General features: G+C 39.4%; 1 protein-coding gene across 5 annotated transcripts in view; it reads right to left on the bottom strand.

The window, feature by feature from the left end:
* The window catches only part of taok3a (TAO kinase 3a), a 93,268-nt gene that overhangs the window by 19,734 nt on the left and 49,175 nt on the right, over positions 1-24,359 (bottom strand). For 4 of the 5 annotated variants that reach the window (XM_088076450.1, XM_088076447.1, XM_042487569.2 and 1 more), the window contains exons 4-14: positions 19,737-19,808; positions 18,825-18,926; positions 18,442-18,487; positions 16,419-16,515; positions 15,842-15,955; positions 14,841-14,932; positions 14,219-14,312; positions 10,819-10,900; positions 4,906-5,073; positions 3,233-3,430; positions 720-857 (exon numbers count right to left, since the gene is read on the bottom strand). In XM_088076450.1, the coding sequence (XP_087932576.1) occupies positions 720-857; positions 3,233-3,430; positions 4,906-5,073; positions 10,819-10,900; positions 14,219-14,312; positions 14,841-14,932; positions 15,842-15,955; positions 16,419-16,515; positions 18,442-18,487; positions 18,825-18,926; positions 19,737-19,808 (1,203 nt within the window). The remainder of the gene's footprint in view (positions 1-719; positions 858-3,232; positions 3,431-4,905; positions 5,074-10,818; positions 10,901-14,218; positions 14,313-14,840; positions 14,933-15,841; positions 15,956-16,418; positions 16,516-18,441; positions 18,488-18,824; positions 18,927-19,736; positions 19,809-24,359) is intronic. The other variant, XM_088076449.1, reaches the window with a different exon arrangement.

Raw genomic sequence — 24,359 nt, 5'->3', positions numbered from 1 at the left:
TTGGATATGAAATGTCATCACTTCATCATTTTATCCTTTTAGACGTTTGTGTGAAACCTTCGACCTCCGAACACCAAATTCTAATCAGTTCATTCATGAGTCCAGTAGGACGTTTTTGCCAAATTTGAGGAAACTCTCTTAAGGCCTTCACGCATTCATGAGAATGAGGCGGACACAAGCTCACACTGACCTTTGACCACCAAATTCTAATCACTTCCTTGTTGAGTCCAGGTAGAAGTTTGTGCCAAATTTTAAGAAAAGGTGATATAACGTTATTTTTTAAAATCTCATCAGTTTATTCTTAAGTTCAATTGGACATTTTTGCCAAATTCGAGTGAACTCCCTTAAGTCTTTCTTGAGATGTTTCATTCACGAAAATGTCACATATGCAAGTCACAGTTACCTTCGTTCCATTTCATTTCACTACACCTCATGTACAAAGCACAGCAGCCGCAGGCTCGATTCCGACCTTGGCCCTTTGCTGCATGTCATCCCCTCTTTTTCCTTGTTTCACACCAAAACTTCCCTATCAAATAATGGCAAAAAGTCCCCCAAAAACATTTTTTTTAATTGAAAATTGGTGGTGTTCGTGAGATATTGTGTTTAGGAGAATGGGACGGACCGACAACCCGAACACATAATGTCTCCTGCCATGGCTTCTGGCAGCGCGGATCAATGAAAAAAGAGCAGAAAGAAGGAGAGAGTTTTGTTAAACTCACCAGTGAGGCTGATTTTATTGTGGCGAAGCGTCCCTGGTTCTTGTAGTTTTGAGCCTGGCTGCTCCTGTCAGAGGAGGACGGCCTCAGCCCTTGCCGGTGGTCCCTGTGGATCCCATCGTCCCAGTTGTACTGATGGTCCTGTGTCAAACAGACAGCATTGAGAAATTAAAACTCATCCATTAGGTCTCAGAGTTGTCGTTTTTTTTGAAAAAGTAAAAAGTAAAAGTAGTTTTTGGAAAAGTAGCAACGAAAAGAAGCAAGAAAAAATGGCAACGGGTGTTTAAATTAACATGCTGCAAGTAAACTTGCTACAGATTTTGACTCACAAAAAACTGTGCCAGTGTTTAAACTCTTCAACATCATTCTGTGACTTTTTAAATAACTAAACTCCCCATTGATTTAATCAAACGACATCTAAACTTCAAAAGGAATTTTTCAGCATTTGCTAAAACTGTGTCAACTGTAACCTTGCAAAACATGATGAAATGTCAACACTCCAGCCCCCCCATATAAAAACCGACTGAACATTTTTTAGGAAGTCGGGGACCAAAGACTTGACTACTGTGAGGAGGGAACTTCATCAGCATCTGAAAACAATATGTGTCACTTTCATTTGTTCTCGGCTCAGCCCCTGAACTTGAAACAACACATCGGCTGTCTGTTCATAAAGTGACATCCTTATTCATGCACTGTCAAAAATACAAAGAGCAGATGAAGAAAGAGAATGAAAGAGCAGTGACAGCCCGCTCTTCACAGACGTTTAAGTCATATAAGAATGCCAGACATTGTGGTGACCTGTGTATGCTGAATGTGTGTATGTGTGTGTGTGTGTGTGTGTGTGTGTGTGTGTGTGTGTGTGTGTGTGTGTGTGTGTGTGTGTGTGTGTGTGTGTGTGTGTGTGTGTGCAGGATGACAGCGCTGTAAGTGGGGAAATGGTGGGGAGTGTGTGCTGCTTGTCGACATGTGTACACAGCCTTTGTTCTCAAAGTGTGAAAGGTGTTTGTGATGAACTTGAAACGATCTGCCAAACAGTGAGGACTGTGTCGATGGTTTCCATGGTTTCAAGGGGGGGGGGTTACGCATACACTTGAAAATAGAAAAAGAAACCCAGAGGTTTGCACGGAGCCATGCGTTCTTTCATTTTAGAGTGCAGCTATTACCTCATAGAGTAAGTGATTGTAGCATGGGTTCATTGTGTTTTTATGTTCTTACTGAGGACTAAGATTCTCATCTTATTCTCATCTCACAGTGAAAGTCCTACCCAACCAAATCAAGTTAGAGGACAATTATTGGGAAAGTAACAAGTTGTCCATGTCTGTAATCAGGCTTTAGTTCCACCAGGGAAGCCCTACTTTTGCGGGTGTTTGTCTCTATATCAGCAGGACATCTCAAAAACCTGACAGGAAATTAATGGAATTTGGTGGACAAATAGGCCTTGCAATTCAGGCAATTCAAAAAAGTCAGATTTTGCAAAAGGTTTTTTTATGTCACATGATGCTATGGCTATGTGCTTGTCGGTAGGAACTGGCTTCCTCATGATGAAGCAGGCGCTAAAAGAGGTGTTATAGCATCACAAAACTCTTCAAATGTTGAGTGGAACATCTGGAAGAAAACATACTTTTTAAATGTTTTTTCTCTCTTTTTTTTAGCACTTTCTTAAGGTAGTTTTCTTGTTTGTTTTTGTTTTTTACTTTTCTTTTTCTGTTGCCTATATAAAGGCAATTTTAAACAAGTAACACTTTGCCCCTCTGTTATTGTTCCACTCAAAAGTCGAGTGGAACATCTGGAAGAAAACATACTTTTTAAATGTTTTTTCTCTCTTTTTTTTCTTATTTGTTTTTGTTTTTTACTTTTCTTTTTCTGTTGCCTATATTAAGGCAATTTTCTTGTAACTTTTTACTCATTTCATGCTAATTTTTTGGCCAGTGCTTATGTTGCTCATTGCCTTCTTCCCATGTTTTTGAAAGAATTAAAGCAAATTTCAAAAGGGCTAAAAGCCATTATCATAGCTTATTGTATTTTGTGAAATCTATTAATCAAGGAGGCAGAGCGGTCCAAATATGTCTTGCTAGAAAAGATGTACGAGAATGGATGCCTATTCTCTGTAATTCACTGTTGAACTTTTATGCGTTTTTAATTTTTTTCACTTTATATTGTTTACTTTGTTTGGCAACATTTATGATATGTGCTTTTATTCTGTTTTTTTGCTGTTGTTCTATGTAAGGTGACCTTGAGTGTCCTGAAAGGCACCCATAAATAAAATGCATTATTATTCTTATTAATATTAAAAAATCAAGTGTCAAAATATGTCCAGTTTGAAATTCATTCAGAAAAACACATTTGGACCATGACAGGTGGTGTTGATGAAAGGGTACTTTTGGGAACAACGGCTCAAAAGTCTTTCCATTTTCCAGCTTTGGTTTGATGCGGGGTGATTTTTAATATGTCATCCAGCCCTAAAAGCTCACCACCTCCCTCCCTCGCACCACCCAACACGTTACCCCGACCTTTACCTTCTTGGTGTGTGGGGAGGATTCCAGGGTGCTGCTGTAGTCCTGGGGGTGCATCATGGTCATGTCGGAGCAGCTGTCGTCCAGCACCTCCTGCATGCTGTTCACGCTGCTGCTCTGGCTGCCCGTGCTGACCGAGGTGCTGGGGATGGAGTGATTGCTGCCCAGGCTGTTCATCTTACAGCTGGCTGCCTCGCTGTCCTGCAAATTAACAACCACACTTTTTCATAAATACTTCAACAGATGAACACTTAAGAGCCATTAAATTATACACAGATGCAAATATTTACACGCCACAGACTGCAGTCAGCTTAATACAGGAGAGATAACTAATGACCTCTAGTTTGCATTAGAGTCAAAGTCACGCTGAATTTCAGATTAACTTCTGTTGTTCGGACGTGTATGTGTGTATCATTCACCTGAGGTATGTTAATGTACATCTGTCAGCCTGATGTCTTCAGATTAGAAGGCCACTCGAGTGTGTGTACATGACAGATAAGTGTAATGAGGCCGCACATCTTTTAGGTGCAGCTGACAATTCAGTTAAGTCTGCAAAAACAGACTGTATTAGGACGTTATAATCAGTCTTTCCTCATGCAGTGCGTCTTCCCCTGAAACCAGAAAATTAGGTTTTGGGGTGTAGGTAAAGCCCACCGCGGCATCTTGTTGCAGTGAGGTCTGGTGACTGCTCTGAACTGCACCACATGGTGTCTGATGACACTACTGTGGCTGCTGGCTGCCCGTGCCTGTTCATGCTGTCTCAGGCCAGGTCAACTAAGGGACATTTCATCTCAATGTCAGGCTGCTGTGTCTGCAGGTGAAAGGCTCCTGTTTGTTGTGATGTGAAAGTGCCGCACTGCTGCGTGCAGCTGAAACCTGTATTTCTGTGTTCTAACAAACTTTGTTAGATTTCTTTTTTATCTGTACTTGTCAGTACAATATCTTGTTCCTCCCTTTTTGAGACTAAGGACTAGTCCACACCAATATATGTGTTATATGTATACAACACGTGTGTATATATATGTGTGTGTATATATATATATATATATATATATACACACACACGTGTGTGTATATATGTATTTATATACATTTACAGATGCTAACCTGCGCTGTGCAATAGACATTTGTCATCATTATTAGGTATTTTATTGAAGAAACAATCGATGAATCTAGAAAATAACTTTAAGAATAAGTGATAATGATAAAGAAAACTATAATTAGTTGCAGCCCCACACAGCTGCATGTAGCCTGTGACTGTCCAACGATAGCTTTTTAGTGGACAACCTGGTTATTGTTTGTCTCTTTTCTCATCTCTGTTGGCTCTATTATTGTGTCTGCAGCCGTTTTCTGTAAATATCTGTACACACACTGTGGATTTTTAATGCGTCTGCTTTATACAAAAGTTTCTTTTTGTGACACTAAAGCATAACTGAATGTGGTTTCACGCAAAATCCATAAACACATAAAAAATTGATGACAGCCTTCACTTTTAGGTGAAAGTGAGAGAATTGTGAGCAGAATTTAAATGGAGTCAACCTGTTTCATGTTTTTAACCCTTTGTTCTTCACTCTGTTATTCCTGACACACTCTATAATTCTCATCTCTGTATTATTTCTCTTCCACTGATCTTTTACATTAGTCCTTCCCTCTTCCCTCTCCCCTTTTCCTCCCACCTCCTCCTCCTCCTGGCTCTCCCCCATGGGCCCGTTGTGTTTCTCCTGGTAAAGGATCTTCTTCATCTTGCGGTACTGCAGGTTGTCCAGCTCACGCACCGCATCCTTGGTCCTCTGGATGAGGTCTATAAGAATGCGCGGTGAACGTTCCCGACGCACGAAATCATGCTGGACACACAAGAAGAGAGAGAAATTTAGTTAGTTGGTTAGTTGGGACAGAAGTTATTTAAAGATGGACAGAAAAAAAGTTAGTTTTTCATAGCTTTTTTGTTTGATTGTTTCCTCTCTCCAGAAAAAAATGTATCTCTCTTCCACGTTGTTGTTAAAAAAACAGAAAACTAAAATGATGAAGGTATGCTGTGCTGTACGATGTGGACCATTTTTTGTTCCAATAAGAATTTCAATTTAAAAAAAAGATGGACAAAAAGACAGAAAAAGATGTTAGAAATTATTATTATTTTTTTATACAGCAGTCCGATTCAATTAATGTTGTGTTTCAACTTAACCTTTCATTTAATGTAATTTATGGAATCTAAAGACTTTTTTCCCCAAAAAAAGCTCAATAGCAATTTGGATATTTCCTCTTTAAAAGTAAGTTATATAGGAATTGTTGGCTACTGTTTGCAAACTGTATCACCAGTGAAAGTAAAAGCCAACCCCAGCTTTGTCCGCTTGCTGTTTCACTCCCTTATGTTTGAGTTTTTTTGGCACTGTGTCCATGATTTTTGCAGCTTCCTGTTGGACGCTTGCTCTTACGGTCTGGCAACTGGTCTCTATGTTTTTATTAAGTCTCAACTTTCCTTCACGCTGTGCCTGGGAACGTCCTGAATACAGCAAAATAAAAAATAATTAAAAAAATACAGGCAGAGGGCAGAGTCTATGCAGATAAGTACACCGCCACACACTGAGAGTCGGTCAATGACTGAGGGAGATTACTCTTTCATGACTTTATACATTGTTTTTGTGGTAAAAATACTGCAAAAATAAAATACTGCATAGAATTTATTTATATATATATTTTTATATATTTATATATATATTTATAACCTATTTATTAAACTACCAAAAGCAATCAATAAAGCGTATTTCAGAAAATAATATCAGAAAAAGATATGTTGTTTGCTGGAATAATGTTAGAACTTTAAATGACAAAAGATAAGTAACTTTCTAGTAAAAATGAATACTATGGTTTGAAAATACCTCATAACTGCCGTACCTTTAAGTTTTAACACGGTCTGTTCTCAAAGATTAAATAACTGTGTTTACAGGACAGGTAATTTTAGATTTTTAGGACTCTACTGCCTTCAACTTCTTTCATGTATATTATTTCAATGAGCACCACAACTGTGACCATCACTAGAGGGCGCCTGTAGGTTGCTCTGTCCGCCCTCGAAGTCCTGACACTCTGCATCCTCTAGTACGCTGAACACAACTGTGTAAGATTGTCCATAAAATTGATTTTCATAAATACTCTTAATCCTTTTCATTCTGATGAATAACAGTATTTGCCTCAGCGCCAAGTTAATGACAGCTTCAAACAAATCAAACTATTGAGGAATATGCTGGTAAGTAATTGAGACATTTCAGTCATTTAATCTGTTTTTTTTTCTATCAGGTGTACAAATTTTAACCTCTCTAAAGTATTAGGGACTAAATTTTATACCCACTGGATGTTAGCAACCTAGAAAAGAAAGTACAACAGCAAGAAAGTTAAATCCCTTTATCACTGAGATTACACAAAAGGTCAGATTTTCTTTGTGAAAATATGATTATTTAAGGATATTTTCTGACACTTTAAAACTAAACTGTTCTTTGAGTCTAATGAAGATCAAATTTCCATGCTGTGACCGACTCTGCTGTAAAGAACCAACCTTTCTGTAATTTGATGGAGGTGTAACTGGCGCAAGTCGGGGGCATTATGCATTTATGTAATTATTTATTTTGTGTTACATAACCGGGAGCAGGTCACAGTGGGTGTGTGGGGCTGGTGGGGGTCGGGTGAGAATGAGGTGGTTAAGGTGTATGTGTTATTTTTTTATATTAATGTACTTTTTTTAGCATTTAATTGTACTGACATTTAGATGCAAAGAAAAAAAAAAATTAAATAAAACACATCTTTTCTGCCCTCCACCCACTCCACCTCACACACATATTCACACCTCCCCTTAGTCACTCTCATTCATAAAATATTGTGTGAAATGTATGCAACCTGTGAGTACAGGACTAAAATATATATATACTGTTTTAAAAAAAAAAGATATTTTTAGGTCTCTTTCCAGCTCTCTGTCTCTGCACACCTTCCTCTCCATGTGACAGATGCTGGTGTAATGGGTTAGTAAGGACACAGGGGAATGACATCACGCTCTGAAAATAGAGATGGGAGTGATTTGTCCCGTTTTCTGATGGACCTACACCAGAGTGTGGGTGGTTGGCCACCCCTGCCCCATCGTCCAACGAGAAGTTATCGCCGCAATTCTTCCTCATTATAAGGTTAGTGTTAAAAAGAAGTGACAGCATCCCTCTCCCTGAATGTATACTCTCTTTTAACAGGAGCACTAATCCGTCCTCACAGATTTAATCTGTCAGGTGTCATCAGTTTGGGATGTTAAATGCAGTTTATCACGTTACTAATATTTTTTCCACTTTGCTTTAGTCCAATCTTGTTTAGTTTTACTACAATTTAAGTAGTGGCAGAGAACAAGTCTATTGTGCTTAATGTATTAAAGGATTAGTTCAATATTTTGGGAAATCACTTAATCTCTTTCTTGCCGAGAGTTAGATGAGAAGATTGATCTTTTTTCTTTTTTTTTTATCTGTGCAGTATGTGTGTTTAATAGAAAAATAAATGAAATATCAAAAAAATCAATTGACCACGACAAACAATCAACGTCCTTTTAACTCTCATTCTATTTCTATGGGCAGAATTGAGTCCACTTTAATATCGGTTTATTTATTGCAAGTAATATTGTTATTGTGATATTTAACAATGTTATTGCATATCGCATATTTTCTTCATATTTTGCAGCTCTAGCTGATGCTTGCAGCTGGTTAGCCTTCCTCAGCTTTGAGACTGGAAACAAGGAGAAATGGCTAACCTGGCACTGTCCAAAGGTAACAAATTCCAACTTAGTTCCCAAATAAACACATTATATTTGATTTTGTTTAATATCTTCAAAAAACTAAGCGCAAAAATAACATTCACGGTTTTGGACAGGGTTTAGTTTTTACCTTTAAACAGAGCCAGGGTAGCTGTTTCCTCCTCTTTCCAGTCTTTGAGCTGAGCTTAGTGTTTGCTGGCTTCAGCTACATACTTACTATACAGATAGCATCAATTTTCCCAGAAAAAGGTCTCAGAAAAAGACGAAAGGAAATCAACAGAAAATGGTACTTCAATAACTTTGGTAACGGAGTAATCGATTAAGTCATCAAAACAAACATTAACCAGTTCCCACTTCTCAAATGTGAGAATGTGCTGCTTTTCTGGTTTATATTATTGTAATTTGTATCGGCTTTTGGACTGTTGTACGGATAAAAAAAAAAAAAAATGACCAGATCCTTGTGTGCTCTGGGAAACTCTGCTGCTGCACTGGATATATCTGTGGTTTGCGAGTTAATTTATGGGATTTAAAAAAAAACATTCAAGCAAATCCAAACAACACCCAGAGCTATTTTTAACTGTTCAACCATACCTTTTTTTAAGCTTAAACGGTAGATAAATATGGGAGGAGGTCACGGAGAGGTTATTATTTCATTATTTGTATAATTACTATTACTCTGAACGAGGTATTCAGGGAGAGAGAGTGTTTAACCTGAAGCCAGAACACTGATAGCTCAAGGCCCCCAGATTAGTGACCTGATTTCCCCTTTAAAGAGCTTGGAGGGGCGTGTGCCTGTGTGTGTGTGTGTGTGTGTGTGTGTCTGCGTGTGTGTGTGTGTGTGTGTGTGCGTGCCTGTGTGTACACTAAAAGAAAGAGTAATTTTTTTCTGTGTGTCTCAGAGAAAGTGGGGTATTAATCATAAGCTAACACCCCCCCAGCCTTTCACCATAAAGCAGCCCCTTCGACACTGATCCCAAGTCTGTTTGGTACTTATCCCTCTTTAATGGTTTTTCGGCCTGGATTTGGGTCAGGGGTGTTGGGAAGAGTGAATTCCAGTCTAAACGTCGATGCCATCCAGACGACAGTCCTGAGCCTCTTATTTAACCTCACACCCTCCCTTCATCCTCCCTAAAGTGAGGCAGGTGTGAAAACTCCTGCTGGAGCACTGTTGAGCGTGATCACCAAGAACATAAAACTCTTAGTTGGCCGATAGGATTACCTGTTGGGCCACGCAAACAAAAAGATCAACCCCTCAATGATTGGGAAACGCAATGCTCATACACAGATTGATGCCGTGTAGGTTCATTGTGTGTTAGTGGGGGGTTACGGGACTGAATGACTACAAAATGTCATACAAAGGCTGACTTGCTGCTGCCTTTCAATTTTAAATCTTTATTTTATAAGATCATTTTGCCTTCTATTTGACAGATGACAGCGGAGAGTGACAGGACGAGAAAGAGGGAGTGTGACATGTGACAACATGATCTAAATTTGGGTATTAGGGTTCGTAAATGACCTTAGAAATAGTAGTTTTACGGAAAAATGTTATGACAAGGTCCCCTTTTTTCCTTGAAACTTCAAAAAGGTCTTACAATGTCAACCTTGTGATATATATATATATTTTTTTTGAAAAAGATCTACATTTTGCATAAAAGAAAAACCAAAAGAACTGAGCCCTCTGGTGGCCTTGAGTTTAAAGGAGAAGTGTGCAGAACTTAGTGGCATCTAGCAGTGAGGATTGCAGATCGCCACCTGATGAAACTTCTCCAGTGTGCTAAGCCTGAACTCCTGGCTACAATTGTTTCAGTGTTATTTTTTCTGCAGCTTTTTATTATCTGCAGAGATGTTATGCTCTCTCAAAAAACAAAAATCAAACAAACAAACTAAATAAAGCAGTTTCACTGTACTAATCAATGTTTCTCTAATGCTGTTTGGCTTTTTGCAGATGGGCCACAAGCCCAACCCTTTTTCTCAGATAACTTAAGATCCAGATGTTCAGGAGGTTTTTACCATGAGCCAAATTATCTGCAGAGGTCTCTTTCTCTCAACACAAATGGCCCAGATGATTTAAACTTGCAAAAACACTGAAAAAAGCAGTTTTACCTTCAAAAGTCAGTGTTTTTCTAATGCTATTTGGCTTGTCACAGAGGGGCTGCTAAGTATGGTTACGGCGATGTGAACATGTAGAGCGAGCGTTTGGTGTGTCAGTTCTGTGCTTCTGTGGAAACATCGTAACGTAACATGTGGACCCCAAATACAAGGATCCGCTCCCTATGTAGATATAGATGGCTCATTCTGATGAAAAACAATTCTTAATTTTGGGTAATTACACACTAAAGAGAACATACTTTATTAAAGTACATTGAATTTCTGCAAATATATCCCCCTAAGTCCCCTAAGGGCTTTTAAGGCACCAAACGTGGACCCAAATGTCACCGGTTCGTGTCCAGTGGAGGACTTTTGTTTCCTGCTCTTCTCAATCTCTCTCTCCTCTAATTTCCATTCATCTCTCTACTCTCTAACTATCACTAAAGGCTGATGTGAAAAGCAGCAAATATGCACAGCTCTGTGGAGCTCTTAAAGCCCATGGCTATGAGGCACGGCACAAGAAGCGGAGTTACCACAAAGAAAACGAGAAAGAATAAGCCATCCTCAGCGGGGTGCCTGAATCTAAAGCTTGAAGAAGATACTGTGTATATGCGTGCGTATTAGGGAGCCGGCGGTGGGTGGGAGTGACTCATCCACGAGGCTCAGGGACTGCCTGAGACAGGAAGTGAGGTCACATCTGAAGGGATTACAGAGGAAGCCCACTCACTCGTAGCAGCTCCCCTGACGAGGGTCTGTCCTGAGGAATTTTCAGTAGGCAGTAGTCGACGAAGCTCCGGAAAGGGTCAGACCTGGGTAAAGAGGACAGTGAGATGGAGGTCAGTGATTCAGTCCAACATATTCAAAACAGAAACAGAAGCGACAATGAGAGGCTGCGTTCAGCCACACCTTGCTGCCAATGAATGTTTAACGTGATGACTAATCTCTCCCCCTGTTGTTTATCATATCAGTGAGTTAAACCAGAACAATCCTATGTAATCTCTTAGTGTAGCCCCATATATGAATCATATATGGATTATGTAAATATGTGGAGCAATAAAAATATAGGCCACTGGAGCTGTGGAACACCGTGCCACTGATCTAAAAATATACTCACAGTATATGTAACGCCGTGAGTTTGGGTTGCTGCTATGGGTCATTCAGATAAAGTCGTGCTATTTAAGATTGTGAAAGTCAATATGAATATTCAGAGTCACTGTAAGGCCAGCTCTCCACCACCTAGCTCCTCCTCAACTGCTATCGACCTCTGTGACTCGCCGAGGTCCATGAGTGCACTTTGTATGTCATGCCAATGTGTGTACAGTGTGGCCTTGTGTGCTGGAGTTACACCATGGAGCTGATGTCTCTACTAGTCTCATCTGGCGGGATGTTGCTAACGCCTCGGGCCGCTGGAGCTCCTCCAAAAATACCACAACCCTGCGCAGCCCCACACAATCGCTCGCCTCAGCACGATGCTACACACCAAATTTACAACAGGCTTTCTCCAAGCAGTCATCTGACTTAAAAAAACTCCCCCTGCCTCGTGTTTCTGTTGCTCTTTGTCAGAGCTCATGATGTATGTGCTCTCTTTTAAAATGTAAAAATGAAAACTGTTATTTAATCAAAAGATTGGATGGAAGATTCAGGAAGGCCACGGATGCCTTCAGGCTGCTCTGAGCAAGGTAGGAACAACATTCAGCCTGACGCCTTGGCTGTGCAGAAGATGCAAATTCTTTCAACATACGACGAGCAGCAAACACCGACACGACTCTGCATGCTTAGGACCACACGCACATTTCACTTTCAAGCCATAGTAGTGATGGCACTAAAGAAGAACAAAAAGGTGGAATACACAGAGAGCATCGTGCAATGGGTTAATATTTAATGAGTGTTGGCTCACCCATCAGAATCACACCTCTCATGCAAAGTGTGAGCTGCTAGTATTCTTTTACATCTTTTTTTGCCAATTACATCACCAGCTTCTCTATACTACAGCATATTCATCCTCTTTCCTGCAGTGTGGTGTATAAGGTACTAAACTCCTCAATTTCTCACATTTTTATATCCAGCTTTGTGCAAGCTCATACTGAGTACATGTGCTGTCAAATAATGATGATGGATTATCTACTGCTTCATTGAGAATATACTGTATACAGTATATATAAGACAAAATAGTTTCGGTTTGGTAGTAAGCATAGAACAGTGGTTTCCAATTGGTTGAGCCATGAGGTCCAGATTTCTCCTTAATTATTAGTTCAAGGTCCACAAATTAGATTAACTACCAGGTATTCACCCGTGTTTCACAAAATGTTAAAAACATCATCACATAGAGCACAAAGAAATAAAAAATATTGCATGAATGAACAGAACTGGCACTTCAAAATAAAAGCTCTGTGCTGGAAATTCACTGTACTTCAAAATAAAGTGTGTTTTTTACAAACTTAACACATTCACAAATCACTTGCAGTCCATTCAGTATGGACCTGTGACCCACTTTTGGACTGGGATGCACCATTTGGCAACCACTGGGGTAGAGCATACAGTAAGTTTTAACATTTACGCTCTGCCTGGCCCAAATAACTTCCACACCTTCGTCCTCCGAGAAACAATGAACACCCATGATGTTATGACTGTGCTTTTTTTAAACAATTTTCAAAAGAACAGCTTTTTTTTTTAAATATAAGAGCATATCAACAGACACAGAAATGATCCCTATCTGCATAAATCAGCAGTTTCACAAAGAGTTTTGTAATTCATGAGGTAAAATTGTCAGTTTTTATGATCATATCAAGTAGGTTTGACCTCGGAGAGTTGACTCTTCAATCTAGAAAGCCTGATTCAACCATCAAGCTTACAGTCAAATTGTCACAGTTGCAGGAACATGTGGTTACTAAACGTTCTCTTCAGGTTGTATGAAGGTGTAGAGTGTCTGATTTGACATACAATTGCTTGTTTTTTCCCAATAAACGATAATATATAACCTATTTTGGTTTAAATGGATCAATCAGAGCACTCATAAGCACGAGGCGCTCGCAAAGTGAAAAATGTTTTTTGTACTTATCATGAATATTTCTTAGTAAAAAATCAGCAGAAGGAGGTGCAAAGAAATAGCTTTATGTGGCTCCCTTTAAAAGAAAGTCAAAAGTTCTGTTTATAGCCACGTAAAGCAAGTAGGACCCAAACCAAGTGATCTCCCGTGTTTTGTCTCTGTCTATCGATCTCTTCCGCTCCCTTTCAGTACTTAAGTTCTTATGCAAAGTCAAGAAGATACATTTTAATTGGGTGTTTTAGCTCTTTCATCTGGTGAAATGGAAATTAATGTTGCAAATTAGAATATGGATCAATGAGCAAAAAAACATCACAATCCATCTATCAGTCAACGATACGCAAGACTTGACCAATCAGATTTTAGTCTTATGAAAAGGTGCACTTCAACACAATGGTTGAGATGCTGCAGAGACAACAGAGAGCTGTTTAAAACCTGCTGGCCTAAATTAAACTGCTTAAAGTTTTTTGATGTCTGGAAGGACAGTCTCTAGGGAATCTATTAAGCTGTGAGGCTGAGAGCAGCATAAAGCATTAGCTGTTTTCCCACAATACTTTTAGAGTCTGTGCACAGAGAAACATCCTGGTTGGTTTGCAAACACGAGGAAATGTGAGTTTTTAGTGCTAAAAAAATACTAGAAAAATCAAAAGGCTTTGTTTTGATGCTTGTAGACAGTAAAATATGTCTTCGAGCTGAGCAGGACTGGTGTGGGTATTTAGACAGTATTACTTTGGTAGAGGTTTCCCGTGTAATTACATAAGAGACTTAGAGTGTGACCTTGCACAAGGCTTGTTGCAGAGATCACAGGTCGAGCAGATTAACACAGGGATGTCTTACCCTCACTGAGCCCAGATCGGATTGAGCTTCCATATTCACAGTTGAGTGGAAGTATTGTATCAGCATTTTCACTGGATTTCTTTTTGTGTTGACATTTTTTTTAGTTCAATTAAATCACCATTTTTGTCATTTCCTAGTGTGTCAGTTTGACTGATGGCTCTCTGCAAAGACTATGTATTTTTAATTAAAAGGATTAAAAAAGACACAAAAAATTAATGCAATATTCAATAGTGTGTTTTCAACTCACCACTCATTGGACTGTAGCGTGGGAGAGTCGTTCTGTGCGATGTGATATAAGGCACTCATGGCATTCATGTTGAACAAGGGTGGCTTGCGCTCCGCTAACAAAAGAAAAGATGGGAGAGTCAGGCAAAGATGGAGGTGAGTGATGTTTCACTTGACTAGTTGTCTAACATTAAATTAATCTTCATCTCACTTTATCATTTATTAATGCGTTTGAGTAATTAAAAAAAAAAAATCCAGATTCCAGCTTCTTAAATGTGAATATTTTCTGCCTTTTTTGCTCCTCAATGACAGTATACTTAATATCTTTGGGTTGTGGACAAAACGTTATGTCTGAGGACGTCATCTTAGGCTTTGGTAAACTCTGACTGACCATTTTTTGCATTTTTCTGACAATTTATAGATCAAACAACTAATCGATTACTCAAGAAAATACTTCACAGATTAATTGACAATGAAAATGATCGTTATTTTCAGCCCCAGTTTTTACAATCACTAAGCAGCAGAATGTCACGCAGGAACAATATGATGTATTTTTTTGTCCTCCTGTTTCAAGAATTAGTCATCTTTCTAACAGTATGTTCCTATAAATACATTCTTTGACCAGGAGGTAGATGTATGCTCACCCAGTTCAATACAGGTGATCCCCAGGGACCAGATGTCCACTTTCCCCTCGTACTGACCCTCGTCCATGGCTAGGATCACTTCTGGGGCCATCCTGAGGACAGAGAGACGCACATGCAAATGCACACACACACATAGTTTATTAAGTATGGGGGGAAAAAAATCCATGAAATGTTATAATCTGCTAAGCCTCTCAGAGCTTTTAAAGACTCTAGTATGCAATGATAGAAGCTCAGTTTTAGGAATATATGTGTGTGTCTCTGTAAATGTGGAGTGTGACACAAATTGTGTGTGTGTGTGTGTGTGTGTGTTTAAATTTGACATAAAGGGTGAATCAAAGTTGTGTGCTGCTGGCTTTTGGCATCATTAAAGGACATCACTGGTCCGCTGTTTATGTGATGACTTTCACACACCATCAAAGCTGCATGAAGTGTGTGTGTGTGTGTGTGTGTGTGAGTATTATGGTGGCTGAGTTAGAGCTAAAGATTTCTATATTAGAGGCAAACAAGAGAAGACACCACAGTAACTTCTATAACAACATATAATAGACAGTAGGGCTGCATAATATGAGGAAAACAAAATATGCTAAAATGCTGTTGAATATTGCAATATTACTGCAACAAATATTTAAGTGTACTCAGTTTTTTTAACCCAAGTTTGCACAGAACCTGTGCTCGTGCCACATTGTTGCTCCTGTATCCAAAATATTGCCATACGGCTTGTGTGCTACTTTTTAGGCACCAGTTCCTGGCATTTGCACTACTTTCTCCAGTCATCTTGCCATACTGTCCTCCTTCAACCATGCAGAATAGTACGGCAGCAATCGACTTAAAAACCTCATGCATGCAGATTCTGACCGATCAGGTCACAGGTTTGACCTGATGAAGATCCAAACAGGATCAAAATGTTCTTCAATAAACTTGTGTGCAGCTGTAACATTTTTCCTCATGCAAGCTGAGCTGTGTTTTGCCCTGCCATGTGTCTGTGTCTTGTGTTTACTGACCAGTAAGGTGTTCCCACAAAGGAGTTGGCAGGTGAGGCAATGGAGGCAGAGCCAAAGTCGGCCAGTTTGACCTGACCCAGCTCAGTCAGCAGGATGTTACCAGCTTTCACATCTCTGGATGGGGAGAGGAAGATGAAGAGAGTGAGCAAAGCAGTCAAGAAAACCCACATCAGCTCCAAGGATCTATTATGCATTATGCTTTTCCCTCGATCTCAACAAACTGGTCACTGGAGTGGTGTATTTATAGATGGGATGTGTTCATTTTAATGCACTTTATATCATCTCAAAATGTCAAAAATGACTCATATAGCACCATTGTTGGGTGCTAATCACATTTGTCTGCCGTAAAAGATAATATTGTGGACACCAGTGAGACAGGAAGGTTGTTACCTCCTTACAGAGGAGGATGAAACCTAAGTGTAGAGACGAGGTTTTACAGCGTAATTAGTAAAAGCTGCAATAAAGGGAGAACATGAGAGTCTCTTGTCTCATCTTACCGTCTTATCATGTTTTTGCTCAAGTCAGTGTGTATGTTCCTGCTGGGAAATGTTTGGAGCAAAGAGACAAACTGACTCACCTGTGAATCATATTATGGGAATGTAGGTAAGCCAGTCCTAGCAAGGCACCATGGGTAATGGCAGCAATTTCCATCTCTTGGAGTGGTTTCTTATGAACTTGGGGAGAAAAAAGCACAGTGAAAATGAGCAGGAATCATCTAAATATGTCATTTACGTCATATTAACTGCAACTGCTTCACACAAAGGCCTTCATAATAAATAAAAATTCTGTATTTAGTAATGAAGTGCGGACGTCATGCATGATAACGCTCCTGGCAACTAAAACATCACAGTTTCAGTAATTTAAAAAAACCTACACCAATCTGGCCGGCTGATACAGAGTACTCCCTTGGCATCTACCATATGGATAGCATGTAAACAGTTGTGATAACGGGCTCCTAAACTGGCTCCTAAGCTGGCTCCCTGTGGACCGTTGCATGAACAGAGAGACTACGTGCCAAAGCAAAAGGTCAGAGCAGAACTATGACTGAGAAATTTCATAAAAGTCCCCAAAAAACAAGCCAGGGCCAACTGTCATGACTGTGTATCTACGTCAGTGACGAGTACACACATGGGTGCTTAAAATAACACATGAGGTTAAAGACAGTAATGCTTAGAGGGTGGAGAGTTGAGGAGGTTCAAGCTCTGAAAACTATAAAATGTGTTTATGGCCTTTAATAGAAGGTAGGTCAGCTAAATCTAAGTAACACAGATATGCCCCTCTATCTGTAAAAATCTTTTAAATTGAAGACTGTAAAATCACAGGTCAGACCACATAAATCTGCTGAATTCAGTTACTGTTCTACATTGTATTATCTTGCTCTAAGAATCTACCTGTGGATATTGCTGTGGTTATTGGCTCATTCACACCAAACATGAACGACATACTTTGCTTTGTTTTGTTATTTTAGTGCAGTTCACAGTGTGGTGTAAATTATGACAAATAACCACAGGAAACAACCACAAAATAGGTTTTATGGGTTTTTAAGAGATAAATGCAGTCATCTGATAGCATGCAGTTCCTCAGATTTGTAGTTGGTCAAGCAAAACCTCTTGAATAAAGGTCACACTGTAGTCTGGACTGATGTTCACATTCAGCTACTGAGAAAGAAAAAAATGGGAGTCTAATCTATGACTAATCCAAGTCTAGACAAGTCTACTGTGGTCAACTAAAGCTAAAGTTAAATAATTAAGACATATCTCATTTGTTTAATCTCTACAATAACCCAAATGTAGAAACAACAAGTCTTGCTGGGAATCCCCACTGGAAGCAAGACATACGTGAGATGTGAGCCATGCGTACCTGAATCATTCAACGTGTAATCATTCCCACACTGAAGGTACATGTCTACAAGGGCGTTTTTAGATGCAAGGGGTCTAGCCGCTTTCCGGCATTGGACATGTGATGGGCCCGCACTGGCATGTGGGATGTTTTCTCCCTGATTTTAAACTGGACTCACATGGTGTCTCGTTTAGAAACTTTTTCTTATATTATGAAAATAGTGAATGGAAATGTGTTTCTGAAACATTTGAGATGAGAAATAAACCATGCATTTGCTGAAACTGTCTTCATTTTTGATAACAGTTAGTTTAAAGTTTTTCAGAAGTTTCCAGAGGTGGCGAAAAAATAGCTGCAATAACATAATTTCACGAGGACTGAAAACACACTGTTTACACTGAAAACACAGACAGTGAGATTATATGTGTGTGATTTAAAAAGCTGCCTAAGCAGATAGCGCTTCATTAAATGCAACAAAAATAGACTTGAAGCGTAGAAAAATGTGGGGCCTCTAGTGTGGAGTGATACATTTAATAAAATGGACACGTGACTGTTACATGAGACACGTGAGTGACGAACAACAAAAACTCTTTCAGTGGGAATTGCCCGTCAGTTATATGGGGGTTTACAGACTTCTCTCTTGGCTGTGCACAGTGACATCCTGTTAAGATAAACACCCTGATACGGACAACAAAAACAGTTTTATAATAGCAAAAGTTTAAATGTGTGTGCACACATAAACATAGATTAATAAATGCACTCACCCTCTAATAAATCTGATGCAGAGCCCAGGCAGTACTCCATCACCAGCTGAAACAGAACACAGTAACAGCTAAATAACTAATCATTAACATCATGTGCTCCATCGTGAAATATCCTTTTTACAAACTTCGGTAGAAGTTTGTGGAAACTTTTGAAATTGTTTTTTACTGCAAAGTGATCACATTGGGATTTTGATTACAACACACTCATAAAAACAGCAGTGGGCAGAGAGAAAACAGTCAGTAGGCAACAAAAAGAAAATAAGAGAAATAGGAATAGAATCAGACAAAGAGGACCGGGAGAAAAAGATAAACTAACGATGTTGCAAGACTGAAACAAAAAGGGGAACTGGGACAGAGGGAGCTGTGGAGACGGGTCCACTAACCCAGGCAGTGTTGTCTTTCAAGTAGCAGCCTTTGTACTCGATTGTGTTTGGGTGTCGCAGCTGTCCCAAAAACTTAACCTCCTTAATGATGTCCTGCCACTTCTGCCAAAGACAAATTCAAACATACAGATGGTTACACACCACAGGTACAATCACAGTAAGTGGGCATTGCTGTGAATTTAATAGCAATGGTGCAGCTGGCCTCACTTGAATAACCACCTGAACAAGTATTATAGACTTTATACATTGTTACCGCTGTATACAGACAGACAGGAAAGTTTTTCATAGCAGTGCTTCGAGATAAATAATAAAAAAGTGAAAGCTAGCTCTGTGCTTACCAGAATAGTTATTATAGCAACTGAAAACCTCAGCTAGTTAGGAACAGTTTGACAATGTCATGCAGCAGCCCTCACATAAAACCATCACTCGAAGGTTTATAAAAAGAAGAAAGTTTGCTAAACCACAGAGATGTGGCCTCGAGTTCAGCTGAAGCGTAAGCTGTGATCATACACTGGGACGCCCTCTGAAAAACTCTTGTGCCCAAATTTTTTCAGCGGTTTGCTTGAGGGAGGCGCATGTTTGTTCCAAACTTCTGGTGGTGAGTAATTACTTTTAATTATTTTCACATTCTTTTTGTTCCCTTACAGAAACTAACCATCACAAATGAGACTTCTCACAGTCTCACAAGCTAGTGTCAAGTTTTGGGTGAATATAATTACACTTTTTAAGCTTTTGCTCTCACTCTTACTGGATTTGTGCCAAATGTGGGCTGACCACATGTCCACTTGACCTTGAGATGTGGTTCAGACATCAGGGCCACCGTACTGTGGTGACGCCTTTACAGTGGCACCTTGGTTTTGAAGGCAATGTTTGGAATGTAAACGTGCGCCTGTCTGTGATAGTTTTTCTTACTTCGGTAGTCTGCTTGCCATTATAGGACATCTTTTTGATGGCCACCACCTCGTTGGAGTAGGAGTTGCGTGCCTGGAGAGGAAAACAGATCGGAACAAAAATTTCATTATAGTAAAGTACTGGCATTTTAAGTCTTTAAGGCTATGTTTGATATTGTTCAACCTGGACCCTATTTTCCCATGTTTTTGTGTCTAGATAAGAAGTGGGAGCTGCAGATTTTGAAATAGGTCCAGTATTGGTCGAGAGTGCTGCAATGTAACCGCTGCAACCACGAGGAGCATCTAGCAGTGAAGGTGCTTGTTTTTGCCACTGACTGGCTCTGATTGTTACTCTAAGCATCTGACAATAAATAGAAAGGACCCTTATGGAGATAAACTGTTTTTTTAAAGAGTAAGATCCTTTTTATTTACAAAGAAGCAACCTTGAAATTGCAATAGCACAACCCACCAGACTCCATACAAATAAACAGTAATTTTAGTGCGAATAGAGCCAGCATGTTTTCACTTCTAACTGGGTAAATTAAAGGTTAAATTAAACCAAACCAGGCTTGGAGATAGTCAGAAGAGTGGAAAGGTAAACCACGACAGTTATTAAATCTTATTTTGTTTCTGTCGACACTGAATGAAGTGTGGTTTCCGATGAACAAATGTTTAATTAAATGAAGTTCGGTGGGGTTGGCTATAGTGATTTTAGGGCTGTTCCTCGTTGCACAAAAAAGATCATGAGGTCTATCTTTGTAAAGATCCTTTTCATAACTTGTCAGACATTTAGAATAATAATCTGAGCCTGTCAGTGGCGAAAACAAGAATTTTAGTGGACATAAACTGCTGATGCAAACATGCCTTGAGTGGTTACACTGCAGCCTGCTTCGCTGCTGAGGCATTCGCTCAAAACTGGACCAATTTCAAAAACTGTTTCTCCCATAAATCATTTGGCCACAAAACATCGACAAATCCAGGTTGAAAAATACCTTTAAAATTTCAAAACAGACAGCTCTCACAAACACACATATAGTCTCACAAAACATCACAGGACTTTGCTTTTGGTCCCCTTGTCATAACACACAAAGAAATATGGCATTAGTGACACTCACTGATATAAAGCAATGGTTATATGAATGTTAAATGACATCAGAACGATCAATATGCCTAAGAAACAGGGTAACTTCTTGTGGCTTTCTGTTAAAATTTTAAATCTTTAAATTATGATTCACACATTTTTACAAAAGCATTGCATGAAGTATTGTAGTCTATACTAACAGAGTGACACAGCAGGGAAGAGATTCTCCGCACTGAAAATGATGAATGAGTTTTTATTGGACAGTGACTCTGTAATGCTTTTCTTTAACCCATTTATTTGGCATTTATAAGCACTACATGAATATTATTTAAGTCCTCATGAAATGAAAATTACATTTCCCTAGTTTTAATCCTGTTTCCCTGTGATAACAGATTATTCATCCCTTGTTTTATGTGTAATATGTGTCAAAAAAATCAGCACAAGAGTATTTTTTGCATTAAAATCCCTGTGTTTTTTCTTTCTGTAAAACAGTTTCAGATGTTGCACTCCTGTCCCTGGACTCAGCGACGACCAGCTAGCTACACAGGTCATAAAACCACACTTCACTGTTTTGTGGGCTGTAGCCGCTGACAGAGCAATACGGAAAGAGATGAGAAGAAAAGTGTGTTTGGACATCAATGAGCTAAACCTTTGTTTTCATTTCCAAAATAATGCGGTTGCGAAGTAACTCATTCATCTCTCTCTTGTCCTCCCCCTGATCTAAAGATCCAATTTCACTGGGAAATATCAAAGCACTGAAGCTAACGAAGCTCTCACTTCTGCTTCCTGTAACTTTAAAAATGTTGCTTTTCATTATCTGTTTATACACCAGCCTCCACTTTTGGGTGCTCAGAGGAGGGGTTAAATTTTAAAAAACAAATTCCCATTAAATGTGCTTACAACTACAACTATAAAGTGTTTTAAACCACTTATCAAGTTCACTTACAAATGCTCAATAAGAGGGTAAAAGTAAAGTGTTACTCGCTCATGTAATGTCTTGAGGGTGATCCAGATGTGAGACAAACAAAATCAGTGCATGCAAAACATCATAACGCCTGCACAAAGCAATACATGTACAACAGAGTGATACAGTGGAGACAGATTCTCTCATTTGAATTTAAACAAATTTCCGCCTGATCAAAGCACTCAGCAACGTGATTAGGGGACGCCTGCAGGTTAGTTATGTGTGGTTGTTCTGTTAGAGTTGTCTGTGAACATCCACATGCCCATGCAAAACCCGTGGTGTTAACCTCAGAGGCATTTGGCCTTAGGAAACAGCTACGCCGCAGCTCAGCCTAAGCCCTTATCTCAGCTTCATCCCACTTACAAATGAATGGGAATTTCATGTAGAGATTCAAATGGAATTACAGTAACAGCAGGCAACAGAGTATTCCCATTTGATTTTTTTTTTTTTCAGATTCATTTGATCCCTATGATTGCCTGTCAGTTCATGTATAATAGCCGTTCCCTCTGGTGTAATATATAGATGGTTGGCTATAGAGATGAGAAAAAAATATCATGTAGTGGTGAAATATTGAAATACATTCAGGCTAATTGTCATCACAGAAGAAAAGGGGGTGTATGAATAATTACAACAGACTAATTCATTCACCATGCATTACAGCAGTATGTTGGGGTAATGGGCCTGCATACACAGCAGGGGGGAATTCCCCCTGTTCTCTTCTATAATGGAGTTCCTGCTTAATCTTAACATGCATGCACTATGTATGCACATTCAGTGGCATACATTTCTTTGACAATGCATGTAATAACCTGGAGAATATGCACGCATTTGCAGGGGTAAGCCCCTGAACTTTTCCTTTCTGTCATGCACTTAACCTGCAGCTATTTTTTACAGTATTGCAGACATATACTTGTTAAATATTAGACCAGGGATAGTCCACTAGCTTTGCTTGGGGGCCACTTTTGCAAAATGACAGGAGGCCAGAAGCCCCATACACGTTTCCAGGGTTTAACGACATTTCTCTCATTTTAGGTCGTTTTCTAGGATTTTAAGACATTTCTACCATTTGAGTACGTTTCTAGCATTTTAGAGCGTTTCTAGGATTTTAGGGCGATTCTAGGATTTATTGCACAATTCTAGGATTTTAGGTTGTTTCGTGGAATTTACAACATTTCTCAGATTTAGGACGTTTAAAGTATTTTAGCACATTTTTCGGATTTTAGTCTTTTCTAACATTTAAGGATGTCTCTAGAATTTTAAGACGTTATTCGGGTATATTTTCTTTTCGGACATTTCTAGGATTTTAGGACATTAGGGGCTTAGCTAGGGCGTCTGGCACGGGGCATGGGGGATCCTCCATTGGCACCTTTTTGATAAACAAGCTCTTTTCTGATGCTTTATGCACTCTGGTACCTAATGAAAACAATTCCTTGTGTGAATCACTTTATTTATGTAAGATTAATATCACTGTATCAGACAGTACTTGTCTTACTTTTGGTAGCACCCTAGTCATTCCAGTACTTAAACTTGAAAAAAAAAATGTAGATCTTTAAGCTACTTTTACTGAAGCTGGCTAGCAGCTGAAGCTAGCAGTGTACCAGTTGTAATGCAGACAGCATAAGTGTGTCAGTGAGCACAGGGCTGGCATCAGGGCAGGATTTAGACGCACACTGGAGCCTGTTAGCCAGACGGACATGGGCACCAGGGTTACTAGTGAGATATTAGGGCTGTGTGTGTGTGTGTGTGTGTGTGTGTGTGTGTGTGTGTGTGTGTGTGTGTGTGTGTGAAATGACATGGGATAGAAGAGGATAGTAAAGCCCTGCCAGCCAAGAAAATCCTGCCCCACTATCGACAGCTTCTGTTTTTCTATACCAAGAAAACAGCTGTCTTAGGAGGGAGGAGGCTGATCGCCCCCAGCCCTGCATCTGGAGGAGAGGAGGAGAAGAGGAGGAGAGGAGGAGGAGAAAAAGAGGAGAGGAAAGGAGAGGAGAGGAGAGGAGAGGAGATGCCGTATCCTTTCAAATGCCCCTCCACGCAGCTTTAGAATCAAAGGCTGGATGAGTAATTAGTGATGATGAGATTAATAAGAAAAGGCTACAGAGAAAGCAATGAGAGGAAATCTGTCTCCACTTAATTGCATTCAAAGAGCCATAATGCAGCAGGCTGCACTTACAACATGTGTACAAATCAATGAATCGATGAATGAATATGTAGGGTAACTCGTTCATAAATAAATCAAAGCCATACTCGTGTATTAATAACCGCCACGTGGTAAAGGGCTAAGAGTCACTTCCTAATGATACCATTAAGTATCTTAAATGGTCCAGACCTACATTCACATCCTGTCTTTCTTTCTAAGCTATCAAACTCAGGCTAAATAGACAGCCAATAAATTATTTTACTCCCACAGCCAATAACTTTTATACCTTAATACTTTAATACCCCAGGTCCAGTCATATTCAATTGAAAAACTTGAAAACTTTATCTGAACAGACTTGCAATGCAGTAAAATGGTGTTGAATATGACTGAGTGAGACTTGATACAAGAAATATTTGATACTGAAATAAATGCCAAGATCGTTATTCGCAATGTTCTGATA

The sequence above is a fragment of the Plectropomus leopardus genome, chromosome 4 (assembly GCF_026936395.1).
Source record: "Plectropomus leopardus strain MGB_pleo_1.0 chromosome 4, ASM2693639v1, whole genome shotgun sequence".
In the NCBI taxonomy this organism is placed as follows: Eukaryota; Metazoa; Chordata; class Actinopteri; order Perciformes; family Serranidae; genus Plectropomus; species Plectropomus leopardus.
Note: the sequence above shows the minus strand (reverse complement) of the source record. Positions and strands in the feature narration are given on the sequence as shown.